At 40.3% G+C, this 23,836-nt stretch overlaps 1 protein-coding gene and 1 non-coding gene across 3 annotated transcripts in view; one reads left to right on the forward strand and one right to left on the reverse strand.

Moving 5' to 3' along the window:
• Ccdc80 (coiled-coil domain containing 80) overlaps positions 1-23,836 on the reverse strand; it is a 33,791-nt gene continuing 9,955 nt past the window's right edge. For both annotated transcript variants that reach the window (XM_035444532.1, XM_027412607.2), the window contains 6 exons: positions 23,004-23,160; positions 10,434-10,570; positions 8,818-8,966; positions 4,865-4,968; positions 2,367-2,447; positions 1-1,407 (listed from right to left, as the gene is read on the reverse strand). In XM_035444532.1, the coding sequence (XP_035300423.1) occupies positions 1,061-1,407; positions 2,367-2,447; positions 4,865-4,968; positions 8,818-8,966; positions 10,434-10,570; positions 23,004-23,160 (975 nt within the window). In that variant the 3' untranslated portion in view covers positions 1-1,060. The remainder of the gene's footprint in view (positions 1,408-2,366; positions 2,448-4,864; positions 4,969-8,817; positions 8,967-10,433; positions 10,571-23,003; positions 23,161-23,836) is intronic.
• On the forward strand, positions 21,887-22,019 carry LOC113834268. Its single transcript, XR_003484997.1, has one exon. It is a non-coding gene; the product is annotated as a small nucleolar RNA SNORA51 (small nucleolar RNA).

Raw genomic sequence — 23,836 nt, forward strand, 5'->3', positions numbered from 1 at the left:
CACAGCTCAACCTTTTTTTAATAACAAAATTTATTTCTCAAAGTACATTTTCAGAGTTGCCATTAACATTATTCCATAAAGCCACAGCAGTTTTCTCTCTCTAGGGACCCCTCCCACTCTGGGTACTCTTTCTCACTTTTCCTTAATAAGCCTACCTTCATTTTACTCCTTTCAGCAAATTTGAGCGGTGACTCTGATAGCCATCTGGCACCCTTGTCCCCTAGGTAAAGGCCAGCAGAGCCAAGAAAAGCTTCAGTCACGCTCAGAAAAAAATCAGTCAATACAGAACCTTTGCATTTAGTATTTTACTCCCAAACCTGAAAAGATAAAAAATGTCACTGAGTTAAACGGGAATTTAGAACAAATTTTATAAAAAATATTGGTTCAGAATTGATGGCCAGTATCACTACTCTGATGATAACAGGTTTTATAAAAAAAAAAATTCATATGGCAAAGAACTATTGTATATTTTGTTTAGGCTGACATTTCAACTGTTAAGAAGCTAGACATGGTGAGTCACGACTTTAACACCACCATTTGGGCAGAGGCGAGTGGACCTTGTGAGTTTGAGGCCAGCCTGATCTACATGTGAGTTCTAGATCAGTCAGAGCTACACAGAGAGACCCTGTTTCAAAAGAAAAAAAGGCCATCTGTTCTGTTTCTATCTAGATATTTTCTGAAAACATATGTACTGTGATATTTATTTTCTTCAACATAGTTTTCACTTGCAAATTGATATAAAAATGATGAAAAGATATATAAACACTTTATAGAAATTTGCATATAAAATGTAGCTATTATAAGAAAAGAGAGATGACTACCTATTTTTTTCAGTACAATTATTTAGCACCAGATTTCCCTCTCTCAAGTTAGAGAATTATTTTAAATGTCTCAGTAACAACTCATGAGTAGGGGAAGTTGACTATTTCTTTAATCTTGGAAGAACACTGAAAGAAAAGGGCAGGGAATGTAGAGTATGGAGGACTTCCCTTGTAGCCTGCCACACACAGCTTTAGCAGATAAAGAGGAAACTGGATGGGAATAGGGTACATATTTCTGTTCAGTAAGGGTATCCATGGTGGTAACTTTCATGATGACGGTAGTCATCCTGGTAGCCATCCTGGTAGCCTTGGTGGTAACTGTGGTAACCATATCCTGCATACTCATCTTCTGGGCAGCGCATCCCCAGTGACTGCTGAATGGCCATTTCCTGTCTCCGAAGTTGCATGGAATCAATTAAGTCATACACGATGACCATCGACCACATAGGAGAAGGATACCAAGATTTAACATTCCCATCTTTTCCAACTAGAAGCATGGAGAAGTACTCTGGGCTCACTTGGAAATAGTTGCGAATGTCTTTCACCAAGTGGGTTGGTACATCTTCCCGCTCAACAGTGGAACTACCTGGAATAGTATTGCAATGGTTGTTAGTGGATTAAAGAGTCAAGAGTTCATAGACATAACAAAGCAAGAGACCAGGGTGAGAACAGAAGACCCATGAACCTGTTTTCTTTAGCTCAAGTACAGTTGTCTGCTGGGAACATCCATCTAGAAGTTCTACACCATGTTGTGCAAGGGTGTTAGTGTGAAACTATGATACACGTGGCATCTATTTCGAGAATATTGCAAAATACAGAACCCATGCCTTAATTTACTTCTGCAACATCAGTGTCTTCACAACCTGTTACTGACAATGATGTTTTTATTTCTAGATGTGTTTCCAATTAGCTTACTTCTTCCATTCCAGTTTTCTTTTCAAGGGACAATGGAAAGCTTGTTTTGTTGTCTACGGTGAAAAATACCAGTTATATTGAGAACAAATGACTGGATCTAAACGTAGGATGTGTGTAAAGAAAAAAGAGGAGAGAGGAACAGAGTCTGGAAGGGGCGGAGGGGGGTCTCTCTGGTGCTCTGCCTATTACTTCACACGGTAGTACAAGAGGAAGAAGCAGATATGCCTTTTGCAACCTTCAGTCTGTAGTCAGTTTCTTTAGCTTCTTTGAACCCTTTACTGCATTTTGTAGTCTCTTGAAAGAAAATAAAGTTGATACAACCTCATAAAACAATCCTGAGATTAAATGATAGAACATGAAATACTGTGAAAACTGTAAAGCTTCTTATAGACAAAAAGCATGATTTTGATTTTGAAAATAGATACTTTTTACTGTTAGTTTGAATAAATTTTGTATTAAAACCAAGATGAATCCTTAGTCCAGCCCCTGCCCCATGTACATCATGGACACACAAACATGTCCATGCACCACACTGTTCTTTAAGGGATACCTACTGCTTGCATTATAGCTTAACACAATTTAATTAGACCTAATACTAATTCATAATGTTTTAAAATAGTAAAACATTACCATTAATTGGGAACAGTTCAAGGACGCCTCCAACTTCCTCTCCAACGCCCAAAAGCTTCAGAAGAGTTATGTGCCGCAGACCTGACACATGACAAGACAGCATTAAAATTAGAGACCATCAGAAAACATCTTTCACTTCCCCAAACTGGACAACTGGTGATTTTTCAAGTCAATTAAAATTTGAAAAGACACAGAACGTAAAAAAGCCAAGTAGAATAATGTTTTCGATGTTTCCAAAAGATAGGAAATGTTTTTAAAACTGAAAAGAATTAGCAAGAATCAGGTGGTTTTGTGTGTGAGGAGGGTGTGAGGACTGAAACAGAAGAATTTGCTCTTAAAATGACTCTCACTATAAAATACCAAAATATGAAACTACTGATAGTAGAATACTAAAATACCTAACATGAGCTTGGCACAATGATTGGTATTTGGGGAAAACAAAAAACTTAAGGCTGAAGTTTTCACACCTGTTATGGATAACCACCTCTCAGAGAGAAAAACCACACAAAGCATGTGAGTGATGTTTAAAGGGTCAGTCACAGGATAGATGCTCCACTTGACTGGCAGGTTCTTACTCATGCAGAGGGTCCCCAGGGGAAGCTCCTGGCAAGCACAGCTTGCCTCCCATCTTCAGCTAAGGTTTCAGCAAGGAGGGAAGGTCATGCCTTGATAGCTTGTTGGAATTCTTTTGAAGATGAAAAGCATGTGAAGGGATTCAGAAAGAAAACATCAGGATGAAGCTTCTAGCAGGGGTAATAGCTTGGAGCTCATGATAAGATCATGGAGTATGTTGTCTGGGGGGGAAAAATTAAATGCTTCGATGTGGGAGGGCTCCTGTGAGGAGGCCACTAAAATCAAGGCAAATTGCTATTTCCCACAGTTTTGTTTTGTTTTCCATCTTTATCTTTTCCCAGAAAGGTGAAGCATTTTATTCCAAACACCAGTGAGTCATATTTTCAGAAGGGAAGATCATGAATTTAATGACTCCTGGAAAGCATGATTTGTTCACATTTCCTGCATGTAACAAAAGGCTTTGCTTACACTCATGTGGCACAGGCTGTCTGTGTCAGAATAAAATAAAATAAAATAAAATAAAATAAAATAAAATAAACACCTCCTAGCTCCTGAAAAGGCATCTGTAAAACAGTAGCAAGCCATGATTTTATTTATCATCATTGTTTTTTGACATGGGTGGCACAATACAGCTCAGGCTGGCCTGGAACTCACAAATCCCTGGGCTGAGTCTCCTTGTGCTGAGATTATAGATACGTGCCACCAAAGCAGGGTAGGTTTTGACTTACATTTGTACTGTGATGAAACCATGGTTTCTCTAAGAATGCCTTTCATAATTAGCACCATTGATGACTCCAAAGAGTTTTAAATACAACTCAAAATATTGACACAGTTATTTTGTGTTGATAGTTGTAAATTTATTAACCTTGATAAATGGAGGATAAGTGAGTTCTTGAATTGTCTTACCAATTTGGAGCTTGCTTTCTGCCTTATTTTTTGAGTTACTTCACATCTTACAATCTTATAATTTAGAGGCACTGGGCCATATCACAGAACCAGGTCCAGATATTGCTTCACAAAATGTATGAAGACCCTTCCTTCAAAAATCAAGTGCAGTTTTATAGCTGCACCATGATTATAGACATCATGATTCTTCCTACTGGGAGAATCAAAATGGTCTTGGTTTATAATGTTGTAATTTGTAAATCAGTGACCAGAAACCAACCCTCCATATCTCTAATGACTCAAGGTGCTCTCTCCACAGCTGCAGAGCTCATGGATGTCAGCTGTGACACTGACACTATTGACTTCACCACCACTCCATTCCACACTGAACCTAGGAATAAGTTCTACGTGCTGTGTATGTTTTGGTGGCCACATTAAAAATGACACTAGTGCTTTCAGTTTCCTAATGTTTAGTAAGTTAGGTGCCATGTTATTTTTGAAACTATTGAGGGGTTTGCAACAAGGAGAGAAGAAACATTTGACTTGACTTAATAAGGTTCAGACCAGGCACAGTGACACACACCTGTAATTCCAGCACACAGAAGGATAAGGCAGGAGGATTTGGAGTTACTTAGTGACATTCTGTCTTTAAAAAAAATGGTTCTGTTTCATTAATTCTCAGAACAAGATCAATTTATGAAGAAGCACCCAATGTTAGTAGCCAGTACCCAGGTATCAGATAAACAATGGTGCCTGCATTTCATTATCTTGAGACATGTTTAAAAAGAAACAAAAATAATTAAAAGTAAAGCAGTAGATAGTTGCAAATGCTTTAGTGTAGAATGTGGAAGGAAGAAGGTGAGGGGACCTATAGTTGACTAAAAGTGCTTTGAAAACAACTTCCCATTCAATAAATAGAATGTGTGTCTGGGACTCTACATCTGGATTGGGGTATATTTGGATGAGCTAAGGTTCTGTTTCATTTTAGAATCATCCAGAAAGTGGTATGGGAAAGCAGAAATGAGGTGCCTCCTACTCACCAAAATTGCATGCTTGACCACTGAGGGCAGAGAGCTGTTGTGAATAGGCCCAGTCTTCATCATTAGGGGCAGAGATCACCAGCAACCGCCTCCTCCATCGGAACCTGGAAAAGATGCTCAAGGCTGTTGTGACTGCTTCAAACAACAGAGGCCAGTGTAAGACAGCAGAGCAGCACTGGCTGGTGGGTTTTTCCATTCCCAGAATAAAAATCCCTGGCCCATAGAGCTCTCCCACAGTTCCTGAGGGCCCATTAGACTGCATTGCCACATACTGATACTTTTTCTGTTGTGACTTCAGTATGCCTGCATGATGTGTTGGGTCATGGCCACCGGCCTGATGAGGTCACTTAGGGTGAAGTGAAGCTCTCAGTTGCAATGATGACTAGTCAAAATTGTAAGGGAGGCAGAAAAACCAAGACTAGGAAGAGTGCTGAAGAGAACTGAAGTCCCAGCAGAGTTCCCCGTGGAGTTCAGTAGGCACAGGGAGATGAGAATACAAACAAGTAAAGGCGAATAAAAGACTGCTAAATTTTAAGCAGATGACTGTGGCAGCAAGAAGGAAAATAGAAAGTCACTAGAAGAGTCAAAGAGGGTTTCAGAAGAATAAAAGCCTGTGTACTTTCCTTAATAGCCAGTTGTTATTCTACAGGCAAATGTGAGTTCTGATCCTTATGTTATTATTCATAAGTCAATGCAACTGCACCTATGAAGTGCAAAGTCATAGGATTTTGGTAAACCCGGCTTCTACTATTAGGGTAGCTTTCTACTATTAGATTCCTTTATCTTATATATGTGGAAACTTGAATTCAAGTTTGTCATCACTGCTTTTTGGATGTCTTCAAGCCTGTCACTCAGTTGAATTAAGTCTCACTTCTCCCATATTCCAGGAATTGAAAATATCATTGTCTATTTCAAAATTTTGTCTACTACAAAATTAAATTCCAAAACCCATCATTATGTTAGCCATATGATGGCATCGATCTAGGAAATCGTGTCTTCATTTGCAGTTCCCAGTTTAAAATCCTGTCATTAGCACACATTGGACATCATCCATCACCCTGCCACATGACAACCTATTGGCTTCCTGTGTCAGTGTGTCGTCACTTTAAAGCTTATCTTCACTACATAGTCTGTGTTCCTCACTAAGGCTCAAGAAAACAAGCTTTATTTTCCCCATTTGATGCATGATGAGGCATAAAGAAGTGAGCAGTTTGCACAGCTAGTAAATCTAAGGTGGTACCAAAATATAGGCTTAAGGATGCTGACGCTTTAGCCATGCTCTCCAAGTCCTCAGTGTGGTGTGAAATACACACAGTATGCTTCCAAGGCAAAGCCGAATAGTGTTGTCTCTACCTGGAAAGGGAGCGTTGCATTCTGCCTCAGGTGCAGACAGACAGCAGGTATTAACAATCCCTGAGCTCATGGTTTCTCTCCTTATGCCCTGTCTAGCTTCAGACTGAACATGAGAGTTTTCGGCCCCAGAGAAAATGGCCTCTTGGAGGGAACAGTGGTTTTGGTGAATGAAGGAAAATAATAGTCTAATGAAATACAAGCTCTGAATGGATGCCTGTCTCCTAAGACTTGCCAAGAATTGCTTGCTGTGACATTACATTCGCTTCCTCTGCTTGTTTTTCTTCAAAGGGAAAGAAAAACAAGTCTCCACTGAAGATAAGGGGATGAGTGTTTTGGCAAAGATCGAGGGAAAGGAGCATACGAGACAGTCCAGAGGTCCCTGGGAAAGGGAATGGTGGCGGCTGCACTGGTCTCTGATCTCCCTGCTTCCTTAGGAGGAGTGCCAGGCCTGAGCTGGCCCCCAGCCAGGATCTAACCAGGCCAGCCTCTCTGGCCTACATGGAGCCATTGAGTTATTTTAGTGAGGCCTGTTTCGACTTATTTACCTGTATGTACCACTGAATGAGGCTTTGATGGTAGAGGGATGAGATGCCCCACCTCAGACACAACCCAGAACACAGTGTTTCCCATATGGAACAACTGGATGTTCCACACAGAGGTCCAGGGCCCCAGCTCAAGGAACTAAAGGAAATAATGTCCAAGGTCTGTCTGTGACAAGATGGGAAACTGTTTAAGAGGGGAACATTTCAGCCCTCCCAGAGAGGCTGTGCTGAAGGCCAAGAGCATTCGAGTGGCCATTGGTGGCTACTGGCTCGAGTCTGTTTCCACAGTCACCCCTGCCCCGGAGTTTGTCAGATCTTACTTAGATCCCCATTTGGGGCAAATTGTTCTTCTGTCACTTCAGCTTCTCAGTCAATGAAACCCTACAAGGTCTGCATGTGTTTGCTTCTTTTTAACTGACATACCAAATTAGTGTGCATTTGCCCACTCTTTGGGGCTTCTGTCTCAGGGACAGGTAATTATAGCATAAAATACAGTGCTAAAGACCAGACTGGCTTCAGGGTCTGGTCAGTTGAAACCAGACTATGCCGTCTCATCAACAAGTCAGCAAATTTAAGGAAAATTCCCATTTAGGGACTGGCTTAGTCATAGAACTTTTCTTTCTTTCTTTCTCTCTCTTTTTCAGTTTCAAGGGTTTTTCTTTCGCCTTTTTCTCTTTGCCTGAGATTCAATTCTGAACTGTCTGCTGCATTTCTTTTGCTGACCAAGTGTGGTATAGGGCCTGACCAACATGCTGGAAATGCTGTAAAAGCTAGCATTTATTGCTCACTTGCTTTGTGCTAGTTACATCTAGTATTCAGTTGCCCTTTCACAGCAATTTTAAAAACAAGAAGACTTATTATTATCATTTTGTAAATTAGAAAACTGAAGCCTGAGGAAATTAAAAATATCAGCCCAATATCTCATGATCAATGAGTGAGAAAAAAAAAGACAGAATTCCAACACAAAGCCATCTTATTCCTGCCTTTGAGTAATACATTATTCTGTTTAAAATTTTAAGATTTTGGTGCCAACATGGGTGAGTACACAGCAACTCCGGATGGAGGAAGGGCCCCTGCTGCCATTATTTTCATTTTATATTGGGAAGATTTTTAAGGCAGTTTATCTGGACGCACAGGATAAACACAGTGGATGTGTTGTAGACTGAACCCTCATATGAATCATGAATCAGACCTTTATAGATGAAATCTAGGCCCTAAGAGTCCCAAGTCTCTGGAGTCTGCAGGAATTCAAGCTATTCACTTATTAATCATTGAATTCTTGAGACCCTGACTAACCTGAGGCAGGGTGTAAAGATTCAGCCCATGTGACACACATTTAACACTGAGCCTCCAGCAAACGTTTGCTTCATTTCTGGAGACCCTCAGTCATGAAGTACAGTTGGGGTGTCGTTTATATTGAGATTTCCATGATTTTCATTGTTGTGAGTGTATTTTTCAATTTATCCCACTTAGGGCCTCAAAGTCCTAGTGAAATTTTCACCCAACATTGGGAAAGGCATGAAGCAAAGAAGAAACTGCCATTTTGTTTTCCTTACTCTCTTCTCTGGGAGATGCCCCGCTCCCTTGTGTCAAAGGCCTTAAATACATAATTTTCCCTGGAGAATGCTGGAGCTAGGTCAAGAGGATTCCTACTTCTAGGGTCTTAGTGAGGATTTATTGTTTTGTTGTAAGGAAGTGGAAAATCAAACAGTGTATCAAATCCCATTTGGAAATGGAAGTAGACTCATGTAAAACACAATGTCACAGCTTCTCAGATTCACTGCATGAAGGAATCCTTGGGGCAGTTCTGAATTCTATGCTCGGTACCAAAAAGGGAATGGAAAAGACCCACCCAATATCACCCAATCAACCTTCACAGTTGGAAACGTGCAACCACAGACGTTTTCAGACATACACATAAGCCCAGCAGACAGGGTGCCCAGAAACAGATGAGCACCCCTCCCATAAGCACATTCAAAATGCTGTGTTTCTTTGTTTCTGGGCCCATTCCAGGCAAAATTGCACTAGCCGTCTCCTGGGAACGGAAAGATCATGTACCTGGATAGGAAATTCTCCAGGGACTGTTTCTTGTCCTCCTTGCAAGTAATGCCCCCCTTCTTCTGCTTCTCCATGTCTTTGATTCGGGATTGGAATGTATCGATCAGATCGAACACAGACTTCATTGCTATTGGCACTTCATAGTATTGCTGTTAAAGAAAGCATAGGCTATGTATAACTTATACCTTGCAATGAGGTCTTGGGAAATATTTTGATTTGGAGCCTAGAGGGCTTGACAGTTTCTAAATGCTCTTTTCCAACTGCTTGGAATTAGGACTCCGGGAAGCAATTGATATGTTTATAAAGAGTTGTTCTTGCCTTCTTTTACTAAAATCAATTCATATCTTCCTTACCGTACAAACTCTACATTCACTCCCATATGCCCATCACTAATCTGGTTCTTATTTATGACACAACCAGAGAAGTGAGGAGAAGTATACTAACATAGAGAAGCAAATGACATAGCATGCTAGAGTTTTTTTTTAACTTGACTTTCCCATTCAATCCTATTTTATTGAGTCATTTAACATTAGGTCATATTTGCTCACATGTTCTCAGAAACAGGTTGGGATGCAATTTAAAGACAATGAAATCCATTGCCTTGGACCCCAGCTACCCACACTTTAAAAGAAACCTGGTGTAGATATGGGCCCTGCCAAGCAGAACCAATATGAGGGACTAACTGAGTGTAGCTTGCAACTTTGCCCCAATGGGGTTTCATTTTAGAGATCATCTAGTCCAACTTCTCCTGTGGGAGATGAGGCAACACTTGTGCAGAACACATTAATGGAGTGATTTCTCACCAAACCACAAAAACACTGCAGGTCAGCTCATCTGTTCTGATGGTGCAGACAGCACCCCTTCCCTCAAAGAACTTATTATAATGTCAGCATCCAAGAATGATGAAGACAATGAGATCTGTAGCTAGCCTCTGTGGGGATGAAATCTAATTCTAGCTGGATCAACTTGGGCAAGCCACTTACCCATTCTGGGACTATATTTTTCCCTCTGTGAAATGAGGAAGATACTGGTATTTATTTTATATCTTTAAGACAATGATTGCTTCAATTTGAGCATGGTGCTTGGAGCAGGAAAGTGCCAATAAAAGATAGATATTTTGTTATTATTATGACTTCGTAACTCAGCTTTTGATGGGTTGGAAACTTTGTCCCTACAGAAAGAAAGTAGATGGAAAATCCTTGCAATCTTTTTTTTTTAAAAAAAAATCATAAATCAGGGCTTTCCATAATGGTACCTATGGTAAGTGCAGGTTTCTTGAAGCAAGGAATTCCTCCTTCTCTTTTATTCCCAGGCCTTGGATCACCACAGTCATTTAACTAGTGTCTGATAAAATTCACAGCATTGGTGTGATGCAAGGATTCAGTCTGAGTCATGTAGCTGGGCTGTCTAAGTCCAGATCAACCCTGTCTTTTCCTGAAGACATAATTTATGAATGCAAATTCCTAAGACAACTGAAATACTAGGGCCGTTTCAAAACCTTACCATGATGGCATAGTGTGTGCTGAGTTATATATCTAGTCAACTCATTAACCATAGGCAACCATAGTTTCTGTTCCAAGCAATTGCACCACATCACACACAACAAGAGCCTGTACCTTGACTCTCAGATCCACATCCGTCAGCACCATGAAGAAGTCATTGTAGGTCATTCCATACTGTTTTCTCAGCTCACCGATGAGATGTTGGTCTACCAGGTCCTCATCATCCACCACATGCATAGGTTTCTCATTATCTTAAGGTAAACAAAATGTGAATAAAGTTGAGTACGGCAAGACAGAAAACATTGAGAGGACACTGGGTAGAGACACTGAACTTTCATCCAGCTCAAGCCAGATAATACTTCCTAGTTACATATACTTAACCCTCAATGTGTGTGAAAATACTATAGTAAATTAAATCAAACTAAAACAGATCTATAGTGAATTGATAGACATAAAGCAACCAAAGGAATACACAAAATAGTATTGAAACCTACTTCTCTAAACATGGCAAACTTGTCTTGGCCCACCCTGTTCATGTGAATCGGAAGTGTTAGCTTTAAGGCTGCCTGGCATTCCTAGAAAACTGACCATCCTGCCAGAGTATGAGTCTCTACCCAAATTGCCAGGAAACTAGACCAGACATGTTTGTTAAGGTTCATTTCCACTATAGATAATTCCGAGTCTGAAGCCTGTGTCTGTTCCTCTTTTAGCATATAATTAACTCTGGAGTTCAGTAAACAGGCACCATAGAGAAAAATAGTTTATGCCTAAAACTATCCTTAGATTCCTTTTGACTCCAGAAAAAGTTAAACTCTCCACTATACAAATTTCGCAAATGAACACAATCTCAAGCAAAATTTAAGAGTATTTGGAAGGCTAAGCATTATGCAAGTTTTCAGTCAAAGAAACCATTATAATTGAGAATAGTTCCTGAGTATATAGGAAACACGAAAATCAGTGTCTTACTTAGTTTGGGTTTCTATTGCTGTGATAAAATGCTGTCGCCAAAAGCATCTTGGGGAGGAAAGGGTCAATTTCAGCTTACAGTTCCACAGCACAGCCCATCACTGAGAGAAGTCAGCCAGGAACTTGAACAGGGCAGGAATCTGGAGACAGGAACTGATGCAGAAGCCATGGAAGAATGCTGCTTTCTGACCTGCTCTGCCTGCTTTCTTATAGTACCCAGGACCACTAGCCCTGGCACTACAAGGACCACTGTAGTGCCACACACATCAATCATCAATCAAGAAACTGTATCACAGGGTTGCTCACAAGCAATCTGGTCGGGGCATTTTCTCAATTGAGGTTCACTCTTCCAAAATGACTCTAGCTATATCAAGATGACATAAAACCAGTCAGAATACAAGACCCAGGGTATCTGTAGCTTAACATGAAAGTTATATATCTAGAAAGTACTTGAACATTATTACTAAGGACAGGACAGCTTTACAGACTGTCACAAACTTGTGGTTTAACTTAAAGTTTTCTTTTCTATGATAGAGTGAAAGTGATACCCATCAAGAAACAGTGCTTTGAATTTTGGTCTTTTCCTAATATTCTTTCATGATGTCAAGGTTCCAGAATCCATTTGATCATGGATACCAGCTGTATCTGTAGCATAATGTATTACTCTACTGTGCATCACAGTTTAGAAAATCACTAGGCTAAATGCATTTCTTATTTTTAATTTGTGTGTGTGTGTGTGTGTGTGTGTGTGTGTGTGTGTGTGTGTGTGTGTGTGTGTGTGTACAGGCATCCTGTGTGCATGACACAGCCTGGGTATGAAGGGCAGCTCTCAAGAGTTGGTTCTCACAAGAGCCAGTTCTCTCCTGCCACCTGTTAAGTCAAAGAATTGAATTCAGGTCTTCATACAACAGTCTCAATCTGCTGTGACATGTTGCAGGCCCTACCTAGATGTGTGTGTGTGTGTGTGTGTGTGTGTGTGTGTGTGTGTGTGTGTGTGTGTGTGTGTGTGTGTATTATAATATTCCAGGTCACCGTGGGTTTATCAGTATTCAACCCCATGGTAAATTAAAAGGTTTGTACATTTACTCTTCAAAACAGACTAGTGTTTCCCTCAACTCTGCCTGAATTGTGTCTTCAAAATAACTCCCCCATATTAAGGATAAATCAGAAACAAATATAATTAGTGAGCATGGGACAACATAAATATTAGCACAAAGTCTCAGATATCAACCTGTTTACACAAGAAATAGTACCAAAGCGCTATGCTGCAATAGAGACTATTTTGCAAATATGAGATTAAAGCTGAACATAATATCCATTACCTTCCCAGTAAGAGGACAATTATAGTTAAACTGTTAACTTTGATTTATTTTACTAAGCTACTTGAAAAAAATATAAAGGAGTAGCTTGGTCTCTCCAAAACAATGTGCAGGTAGAAAGGAATCTATTTTCTTTTCCAAAGTGATAACAGTGCTTCGTGGAGGTGGTCCATAGACCCAGGGCCTAAGGAGCTATGTGAGGGCCAAGCACTGTCTGAAAAAGTGAAAAAGGGTGTGATAGGACATATTGTATAGACCACATATCTACTTTTTTCAGTTATACAATTTGTTGTTGTTAACAAAATATATACTAATTAAAATGTGTTATGTTGATATATTAGTTTTGTTTGTTTTGAGTATATTTTTCTCAGCATAGAAAGTAAGTTACAGAATTAAATGTGCAGTATGATACTCTTCTTGGTTAAGAACAATTAAGACAACAGAAAATGCTGGCATGATTGCCTATCCAAGATGGTGCCCATGAACACCTAGTCACTGAATGGGGAGAGGATTATGGACTCTGCTGCTCTATGGAGATTTATTGTGGTTAAGGGTGAGGGTCAAGGGAAAGACCATTTTCTTCAATGTAGACATTAATAAGGTCCCCACATTTCTACAAACAAACTCTCACCCATTTAACTGTAAAGCGCACCAATGAAACTAATTGGAACACACATTATTATGCATAATTAATATGTTAGTAAAACTATGAAAAATAAAAATTCTTCTGCAGTTAATATTCTAAATCTTTACAAACAGGTTTTACACTTAACCTAGAAATTATAATTTTGAGGGATTTTGTTGTTATCTTGTCTTATTTATTTTTATAAATAAAACTGTCTCAAGTAGCCTAGGTTTGTTTTGAATACATTTGATAGCTGAAGATGGCCTTGAACCCTTTAAAAGCTTATCATTATCATCATCATCATCAGTAGTAGTAGCAGTAGTAGTAGTATTGTGTGTGTTCCATGATGTATATAAGTGGGTATTTACACCATGGTGCATATTTGGATGTCAGAGGAAAAGTTTGTGCAATCTGTTCTCTATTTCCACCTTTCCATGGGCTGTGGGGATTGAACTCAGGTCACCAGGCTTTGAGTGGCAAGTGTCTTTGCATGCTGAGCCATCCGACTGGCTTGACTCTGGACATATGTTCATTTTTGGTTTTATTTATCCAATAAAATATTTACCACTAGTTCTGAGTTGTTTCTGTGCTCATGCTAGGTCCAGAGATCAGTAGCTTAGATAGCGTTTGAGAGTCTAAGTTCTAAGAAGAACCAAAATCAAATTATTAATATCTAATAGGTAAAGTTGAAAAACAAGTCACTGGCTACAAGGAAAGAAAGGTGGAGAATGTAACAGATGTTTTTCAATGATCCCAGTTTTTTACTCTCTCTATATTGTCTGTATCCTTGCCCAAACTACAACCCCTCCATCTCTATGGTGAATGGCTTGAACTATCCTTGTCTTGTGATTCTGAGCTCATATGTACCAGTAGATTGTTAATACAGCTGATGTGAAGGAAGCTATGTATTTGATGGTTCTTGCCTCTACCATGGACATGAGGACATGTTCACACTAGCCTGCTGAGTGTAAATCAAGCAACGCAGCCTGGTACCATTTCAGCCAAGGCCATCCCAGCTCATCCTACAGTCATTTCCTTCACTTTGAGGATAAAAGCATCCCAGATGAGGTCAGTAGACTCACCCAGCTGCTATATGACTGAGGACAGGTATATACAGAAACCTAGCCAACCCAGACCAGCTGAACACTATAGCTGAACATTTGCCACCAAGTGGATTTTTTTATATAATATGCTGTTGAGGTTTGTGCATCTTGGCTCCTTTATATCACTGAAAATGAATCTAAGGAACAGTATTGGATGCTGTTTAGTTTTACCTACTTTCAGAACTGAGTTTTCTGTATTTGTAACTGGTTGCTCTTCTTAATGAAGAGCTACCTTTCCCCCAGTCACACCCCTGCCAAAGCATGACTCAAGTCCAATGGTAGGTGTGAGGTTGGGTGGGAATAACAGATATAAAAGGCATTCCCCTCACCTCAAAATGGACAGCCCTGAGTGTCAAACACTTTAGACCTCAAAATTCACCCTTTGAGCCAGGCAGTGGTGACACATGCCTTTAATCCCAGCACTGGAGAGTCAGAGGCAGGCAGATCCCTGTGAGTTTGAGGCTAGCCTGATCTACAGAGTGAGTTCCAGGACAGCCAGGGCCAATCTACACAGAGAAACCCTGTCTCAAAAAACAAACAAAAGTTCGTCCTTTGTCCATTCTTGTGTTCCTTCCCCTCAAAGGAGTGGAGTAATGGAATTAACTCTGTTCACCTTCTTACATTCAAAACTCAGAAAGTCAGGGTCTCTTTCTCAGGGACCACAATCTGTAACTGGCCATGAGAAAGAAAAGAGGACTGACTTACTCAAGTTCACACTGCTAACTAGAAGCAAAATGAGGGTAGGACTCAGACAATACAACCTTTTCGAGAACAGCCCACTCTGCTACACAAACACCTCACAATCGTCAGCAAAGAGGGCACTGATTCAAGATTTTAGACAAACTTGGTTCTAACTGGCAAGAAGCCGAGTTCACAATCTGGTTTCTTCTCTCCAGCAAAATGTTTTCAGAAATAATCCAGCCAAACATTGGAACTAAAACATTTTTGCACTCTCAGGCTACTGAAATGTCTACATGTTTGGCTTGAGGGGAAAAATCTGCCCAAGGAAAACAACGAAGGCTCTGATCCATGCTGGGTCGAAGGAGGATGGAGGCAAGTGTACAGCAGGGCAGAGACCACTCCAGGCCAAATTCTGAGGAAGGTGCATATGAGGCCACCTCCTGTCTTCGTCTGCCTGCTCTATCCACGGGTCTTTGCTATCCCTGCATTCTGTGCAAATCAGAGCTGGCCTGATAATGCTCTTCAGTCAGGGAAGCAACACAGAAAGTATAGATTCTTAAGCTTATCCACTTCTATCTAAGCTCTCTAGTCCTTATGAAGTTCCACGAGACCCACAAGTAGACACTCTTTAAGGAAGTCCCGTAAACCATTCACATTCTCCTAGTCCAGCTAAAATGACTCACAGATCCATGTCTGCTTCATGATATTTGGACTAGGATTGTCAAGGGAAGGGCCAGCCGGAGGAGGTGAACTCTGTCTCACTCTGTTACCATTAGTCTAGAAATGGTTTGCTTGCCTGGTTCCTCGTCCTTTAAGAATCCCCACCCCAAAAGCCAGTGGCCCAATTCAGGTTGTGTTACAGTCAGTTTCTTCATGTATTTGATTGACTGTAGACAGCACAACCAGAACTAAAAAAAAAAAAAAGCTTCAAATGTAAGCTATTAAGCGATTGTAAGCTTGGCATTACGGTCATACCTCCTACCTGTGACTCCTTCCTCCCTGGCATCTACGATTATTTTTTTCCTCTCACCTTTCCCTAAGTTCAAGCTGTGAACTGAAATTTTCTAAGGAAGCCATATCTGTGCAGGAGAGTGTGCAGACTATGACTGATGGCTGCTGAGTGACTAGAATGTTGTAGTTGTGGAGAGATGGAATGCTGCAGTTTAAGAGACCAAATTATCTCAAGCTATCTTTAGTTTCCTTCATATCCACTTACTGGCAAATGTACTTGACCTAACATCTTTCTGACTATTAGTAAAGCTTTTGGAATGTGTTACTCAGCAGATCTGGAGCTTGCACCAGCCCTAAAACTAAGAATGTTAAAAGATAACATCTGGTGCTGAGGCGATGACTCATTTGGTACAGCACTTGCCACGCAGGCACAAGGACTTGGATCTCTAGTCCTCACATAAAGAGCTGAGCATGAGGGTGTCTGTCCTAGCTCACCAATCTAGCCAATCAGCAAGCAAGGTTCCATGAGAGACTCTGTCTCAAAAATGAGGTGTGGAGGCCAAGCACTCTGAAGGCAAAGGCAGGCAGATTTATGTGAGTTTGAGTCCAGCATGGTCTATGAAGTAAGATCCTGTCTTAGAAAGAAAAAAGAAAGGGGATGAAGAGTAAAGAGGAAAACTGACATCACCCTCTGATTGCTATACATATTTGTATACATTAGAACATACATGCAGGCATACACACACACACACACACACACACACACACACACACACACACACACACACATTTGAAACCTGTAGAAGAGATTTCTCTGATCTACTGTAACTACTAACAAGATCTCATTACTAATGGATTTAGTAAACATATTGATTTATGAGTTTTCTTTTGTTCTATCACTAAGAAAGTTCACATAACCTCTTTCACATTAGAGCATATCATTCGAGGTGACGGGAAGCAATTTCACAGGCCATGATCTCTCATGTTTTTACCATCATGGACTTCATTGTTTCCTTGGAGGCATTTCTAAAGCAATCAATTCCAGGACCATTTTACCACCTACTATGGCTGCAATACTCCCCTCTCTACGTTAGCTGTTTCTTGATATGTGGAATGCATTGCCTACTGTCATCATAGTTCCTGGAAGCTTACCATTACAGTCTTTGGATCCAGATCAATCAAAATTAGAATCCCTTATAGGAAGGCCAAGTGGGCTGCATTTAGTGGGTTTCCTACCTAACTGTAATGCACTCTAAGGACAGAGAGCTATCTCCCAGAGGAGAACTTGGATTCTTATCATAGCGTGTAAGGCCATTAGTGTGATGGACCCAGTGTATCTTACCTAATAAATCAATTAAGAATTTCTCCATGCACTATGCTCCAGCTCTCTATTTCAAATATCAGAACTATAGCCTCTCTCAACACATTGATCATGCACATCTGATATCCCAGGAGGCTGAAGCAACAGGATGGTAAATTCAAGGCCAATCTGGATTAGAGAGTGAGTTCCAGGATACTCTCTGTCTCTGTCTCTGTCTCTGTCTCTGTCTCTCTCTCTCTCTCTCTCTCTCTCTCTCTCTCTCTCTCTGTGTGTGTGTGTGTGTGTCTATATGCGTGTGTTATATATCCAATACATATTTATATATAACAAATAGAAAATAGACATTTATACTAATTTGTAATTTCAGAAAGAAGCACAAATGAGTAAAGAAGGAATTGTACACACAGTTGCCTACAGAAGGCAGGGGGTAAAAGGGTGAAAGAATCGTGCATAGATTCAAGAACCGTCTATGTATAATTTCTTATATAAATGATATAAAATATATCAACTCCTCCAAAAGTTAGATGCAGATAAAATACTTCAGTTTCCAAAATTAGTGTGATATAAATTTGATTTCCCAAGGTTTCCCCATTAATAAACTCACTATTAAAATTTTTTCTGTTATCTTTGTTTTGAGAGGTTGTAAGAGTCTATCTTTTTATGTATATACACATACATATACACAGAAAAGTTTAAATTTAGCTTCTGCATATGAGAGAAAATGTTTAGTTGTCTTTCTGATTCTGGTTTATTTTGCTTAACATAATTTCTAGTTGCATTTCTGAAAGTTTTATTACTCTTAATGCTTACTAAAATTCCTTCAGGTTTTTTATGCCATGTTTTCTTTATCAGCTCATCTTTTGACTGAGAATCACTTACCTTTCCAGCACATTCTCCAATGACTTGCTTTACACATTTGACTTATGTACTTTTATCCCCTTTGATTATCAGGGGTTGTTCTTAACACTGGTACATTTGACCTTAAAGGCAGAGAGTGGTGGAATAAGACGAATGAATGGGTTCTAGGCTTTGTAGCTCGTAGCCTGTATAGATATTATTGATAATCAAGGACTTCACAAACACGAGGGAAACACCTAGACACTGGAAATCCACTCACCCAGATCCTTTGCCTTATTAAGGGTGGTGAGGTATAGAAAAGGCAGTTGCCAAATGCTGTCACCATGGATAAAAAATGACAGTTGGAATCAGAGGATCAATTTTTCTGGACTGCCCCAAAAGGAAAGCAAGTTGGGGATCATTATGGATACTGATGATTATACGATTCACTGTATAACATAATTCTCTTCAATAAAATTGAAGACAAAAATATTTTAGGCTAGAGTGTATTCTGTTTCTCTTATTTGTAAAAGTTAGTTTAAAATTCATCTGTGTGTATTCTTTAATTGTATAAATAATTCCACACTCACCCATTTTCCTACCTCCTTTTTATTAATTATCCTTAAACACTCATTACTTCAGAAGAAGCTATCAGGGCTTGGAGGTAGACCAGTAGGCAAAAGCACTTGCTGTGCAAGCCTGAAGACCTAAATTCAAATTCATACAATTCATGTAAAAACATGTCACTCAAGTGTTAGTGGGTGGAATGGACAGATACTGGGATCTTTGGTGGAAACAACATGCTCACATTCCTTCAGAGACCCTGTCTCAAAAGAATAAGGTAGAGAGTGGTAAGAGAAGACATCAGATGTATTCTAATGGTCTCTGAATGTAGTCACACTCGGGGAAGATGGGTGTGCACATAACACACACACACACACACACACACACACACACACACACACACACACACGGGTGGGGGAGGGAGATGGAAGGAGGGAGGGAAGGAGAGAGGGAAGGAGAGAAGGAGGGAGATAGTTTAAAGTATTCCTTGTGTTTTAGCCCTTAATTATTTGGGGATCCCATACCCATGTCAAAATATTTTTCAAGTTTATGTTTTTCTGGAAGTAAAAAATTCCTATCTGCTATATTCTATCTCATTTCATCCTTTAATAAAGAACTGTTACCCAGCAACTTCATCCTATCTGACCGATCTATGTTCTTTCCACTCAACATACACAACAATATTCTTATGCTATAGTGACATTTACATAATAACAATAAAGAATGCCTTTATATGTGAATGCATTTTAGCATCTCATACATCTGTGTTGGCAAACTCATAAGGGCATTGGAATTTGACCTAGTCTCATAACTTTCTTTTTGTTTTCCTTTTATTTATTTTTAAAATTTAAACTGGAAACAAGCTTCTTTTACATGTCAATCTCAGTTCCTTCTCCCACCCCCCATCCACACCGATCCCCTGTCCCAACCCTTTCTGCTCCCCAGGGAGAATGAGGCCTTCCACAGGGGATCTTCAAAGTCTGTCATATCATTTGGAGCAGGGCCTAGACCCTCTCCTGTGTGTCTAGGCTGAGAGAGCATCCCTCTATGTGGAATGGGCTCCCGAAGTCCATTTGTGTACTAGGGATAAATACTGATCCACTACCAGTGGCCCCATAGATTGTTCAGACATCCACCTGACCTTAGGACTGTTCCAGACCCCCTGAACGAGGAGGTCATAACTTTCTTTAGACTAATGTTTGAAACATTAAGTTTCTTAGAGTTTGCAGACTAATGTCTGAAACTTTAGTTACATTTCTTAGTGTTTGTAGGCCTACACAGATGTTACAACTACCTTTAGCAAGATGGACCAGCTGGTGAGGACAGCCTACACTGTGTCTGGTTGTCAGTGTCTGCTTTCAGACCCTAGCAAAACTGTGGAGAAACACACAGTACTAGCTTCATAGTTAAGGAGAAGCAAAGCCACTGGACAGTCTTCCAGCTGAAAATCAGACAAAGCTGGGATTTGGTTCACTGAGACCATGGTGTACGCCAAGTTTTCTTTTCCCATGACTGACTCCCAGCCTTGGCTGAAAGAGCTACAATCCTTTCTCATGAGGGTAACCTGGGTCACAACACAGGGAGGGGAGGGCCTTCCAGGAATTAGGTGAGAGAGCCTCCCCTACCTCCAAATCAGGCCAGTGCTGTCACTCTTTCAGACAGAGATGCAAACGACAATATCTGACTTGTAATAACTCAGAAAAACAAAGCAACTACAACAAAAATCTCAGCCCCCTACAGCTCACATTCAATCCAGATTTCTAGAAAACACCAGAATCGTGCTAAAATTTTTCCAAGGGGGTACCAGATGCTAACAACATGTCTATGCCAAGACTGAAGTAGAAGATGTAATGACTTTTCCAAACTCCTCCGAACTAAGGAATGGGAACACTGGGTAGAAGAGTTGGTAGGTAGTACATTTGACACTGAGAACACCTGGCTGAGGAGGACTTTTATCACCTGCCAGCACCAGTCTGTGCTGGATTGAATGCCTATTTCCTCTCCAGACATCTGGAGTATCACGAAGCCTGCTGGCTCAAGTGACTATGTGAAACTCCAGGAAACAAATAGTTTGAATCCCTGTTAACCACTAAATATGCCTTTCTATTATTATTCTCCTGGGCTGCTCATTTATCATCAAGAGGACTAACGTAATCTGACCTGAAAAGAGCAGTTGCAAGTCAGAAATCTATAATTAGCAGAAAGCAATGGCAATTGTTTTCCTGGTGACAAGTGTGACAGCTCATTTGATCTCAACACTACTACCTGATAAGGGTGGCCACAAGAATAGTGCCTATTATCAGCAGGTGTGTGTGTGTGTGTGTGTGTGTGTGTGTGTGTGTGTGTGTGTGTGTGTGTGTGTGTGTGTGTGCACAATCTTATTTCATCACCACCACAGCCTGCAAAGTAGGTTTGATTTCTTTAAAGACTTAAGAGCGAACCTGCCCAAGATCTCACAACAAATAAATTGTAACTCTGGCTGTGGATTTACTGGCCTCCAGAGCTACTTCTTTTGTTTCTTGGATTTATTGCATTGTTATTATTTTTAGTATTTTGAGGCAGAGTCTCACCATGTAGACCAGGCTGCCCTCAGGCTCACAAAGATACATCTGCTGTTGCCTCCCAAGTGCTGGGACTAAAGGTGTGTGTCACTACATCCGTCCCCCAAATATATACATAGCAGAGGGAAAGAGTTCACAAATCAGTTACTGATCCATGGGAGTTATGATGGGGGATAGCATCTTTTTCTTCTGTAGCCACCTCAGAGGATAGAAAGCTAATGAAAGGGAATGCATAGCTGAGAATGTACAGCTATAGTCTAGACAACTATTGGGTAGCACTGTGCCTGTACTTAGACTACTGGATTTTACTTCAAAACGCTTGCCAGAACCTAGATCTATTCAGATCTTATGTGAATGCTGTTGTCACAATTAAAAGTGCATAGTTTAGAAAACTAATCCATGTGCAAATCAAGCTGGCACCGAGAGTGTGATAGATGTGTCATTTCTATCAAGAGCTTGCATCAGAAAAGTCTGATTATTATTTTGTGTAAATGTTAACATTTTCTTATACTTTCAGAAGAAATAAATTCTGTGACAAAATATAGAGGATAATGAAATATAAAGAATGAACCCAAAGAACTTCAATTACAGCTAAACAGCAAAAGCAGTGAACGAATGTTTAAGAAAAAAAAAATTTCCGGCCTCCTTGTGCTTACCACAGGCTGTGTTCTTACACGGACTGTATAGAAAAAGGAGGCAGAATAAACCTACTGCATGAACAACTCAGCCTAGGCCATTGTGCCTGATCTGTATTGTGACTGGCAAGACACGGATTTGAGGGGGAAAATGAAGAAGTAAAAAAAAGAAAAGGTTTTTCAAAAATTTTATCGGGAAGAAGGGTTTCAGTGGGAGAGGGAGGTGTATGAGAGAGGGTGATTGGGAGTAAAAATGACCAAAATCACCACACACACACACACACACACACACACACACACACACACACACACACACACACAGTTATATAAAATGTTTTATGCATAGAGACTTATAAAAGGAGTCATTGCCTCTGGTTCCAGCCTTCTGCGTGTGAGGCTTAACCGATCAGTGACTCTCGCAGCATGGGAACTGCTGTGAATTGCAACTCAGATGCCTGAGGCAAGCTGTGTCCCATGAACCTCATACCCATCATCAATATGACAAATTGTGAAAACCCTTAAGTTCAGCCTAATTCTTCTTCTTTCCAAAAGGATCTCGGTGAAGTTCAATCTGTATTTTCAGTGACTTTTCATTTAGCCTAAGAGTTTCTAACTCTAGCTAATTCCCTCTCCATGCTTGCCAGCATCATCTAGGGGCCTGGCAGTTCCCCATATGTGATGAATCACTTGGAGCATAAAGCATGTAGGCATATTGACTGGTGCTGCTCACAGGCAAGAGGACCCAGGACCCAAGAGAAAGAGGCTGCATACTCTCTCATTCCCACCACCCTTCTGACTTAAAAAAAGTACTACCTATATTTGTTTTAAAATGCTAACAGCTTAAGCCAGAGTGTTCCTGACTGCATGGATGGATGGATGGATGGATGGATGGATGGATGGATGGATGGATGGATGGATATGTAGATAGATAGACAGACAGACAGACAGACAGACAGACAGATAATCATCTCTGTTGTCACAACCAGAGGACCTCCAGACATCCTAATGTTTCTTTTGATCTCTTCCAACCCCGACCCAAGACCTCTCCCATAGCAACTGGCCCACCACAGATAAGAGACAAAAACAAACACAAAACAAAACTATAAAATAATTTGGAGCACCTAGCTGGAAGTGGTCAATTTTCAAGGTGCTGTTGTTGACAGGTCCGAAGATGGTGACCACAGAGATCCTCCTGGTGGCCATCTTGCAGAAGCTCTCCAGATACTCATCCCGCTGCTGCACATACATGTTGTTCTCAGCCTTGGGAGTGGTGATCAGCTAGAAGCATGGGAGAACAAGCAAGTAAGTATCAGTTCACAGTGCTCAAGTCACTCTGAGGTCAAATCCAGAGACATCTAAGAGCAGAGGGCACCAAAACTGTAAATTGCTTTCAATACCCAAAATGCCAATTAAACAGACTTCTTCCTTCCTTCCTTCCTTCCTTCCTTTCTCTCTTTCTTCCTCTCTTTCTTTTGCTTGTTCCTTCTTCCTTCCTTTCTTTTCTCTTTCTTTCTTTCCTTATCTTCCTTTTTTCTTTTCTTTTAAAGTAAAATAAAAACTAGTCCAGATAGTTTAGATGCCTCTACTCAGTTCTCTAATTTGCCTTCATTTTATCTGTGCTTTCTATGATTTTCCTATTTGTGGGCACACAGAAATATTTATTCTTCAAGTCTGTCATATTCCATGAATACCTGACATATAATAATTATTTGCCTTCCTTCATTTTGATCTTCATTATCCTAACTAACTAATCAGGACAATTCAATAATTTTTTTCACTTCCACAATGTTGGAAGAGTTTCATTGCACATTGTGAATTGCAATTTTTATTAGGCAGCCTTGCAAACAGTTTTACGATGGCTTTGGGGGATATATTTTGCTGCACAGATGACATTCATTGTCACACTGGGCCCAACGAGGGGGATTCTGATACTAGAGCCCAGCCCTACCCCATC

The sequence above is a fragment of the Cricetulus griseus genome, chromosome 4 (genome assembly GCF_003668045.3).
Source record: "Cricetulus griseus strain 17A/GY chromosome 4, alternate assembly CriGri-PICRH-1.0, whole genome shotgun sequence".
In the NCBI taxonomy this organism is placed as follows: domain Eukaryota; kingdom Metazoa; phylum Chordata; class Mammalia; order Rodentia; family Cricetidae; genus Cricetulus; species Cricetulus griseus.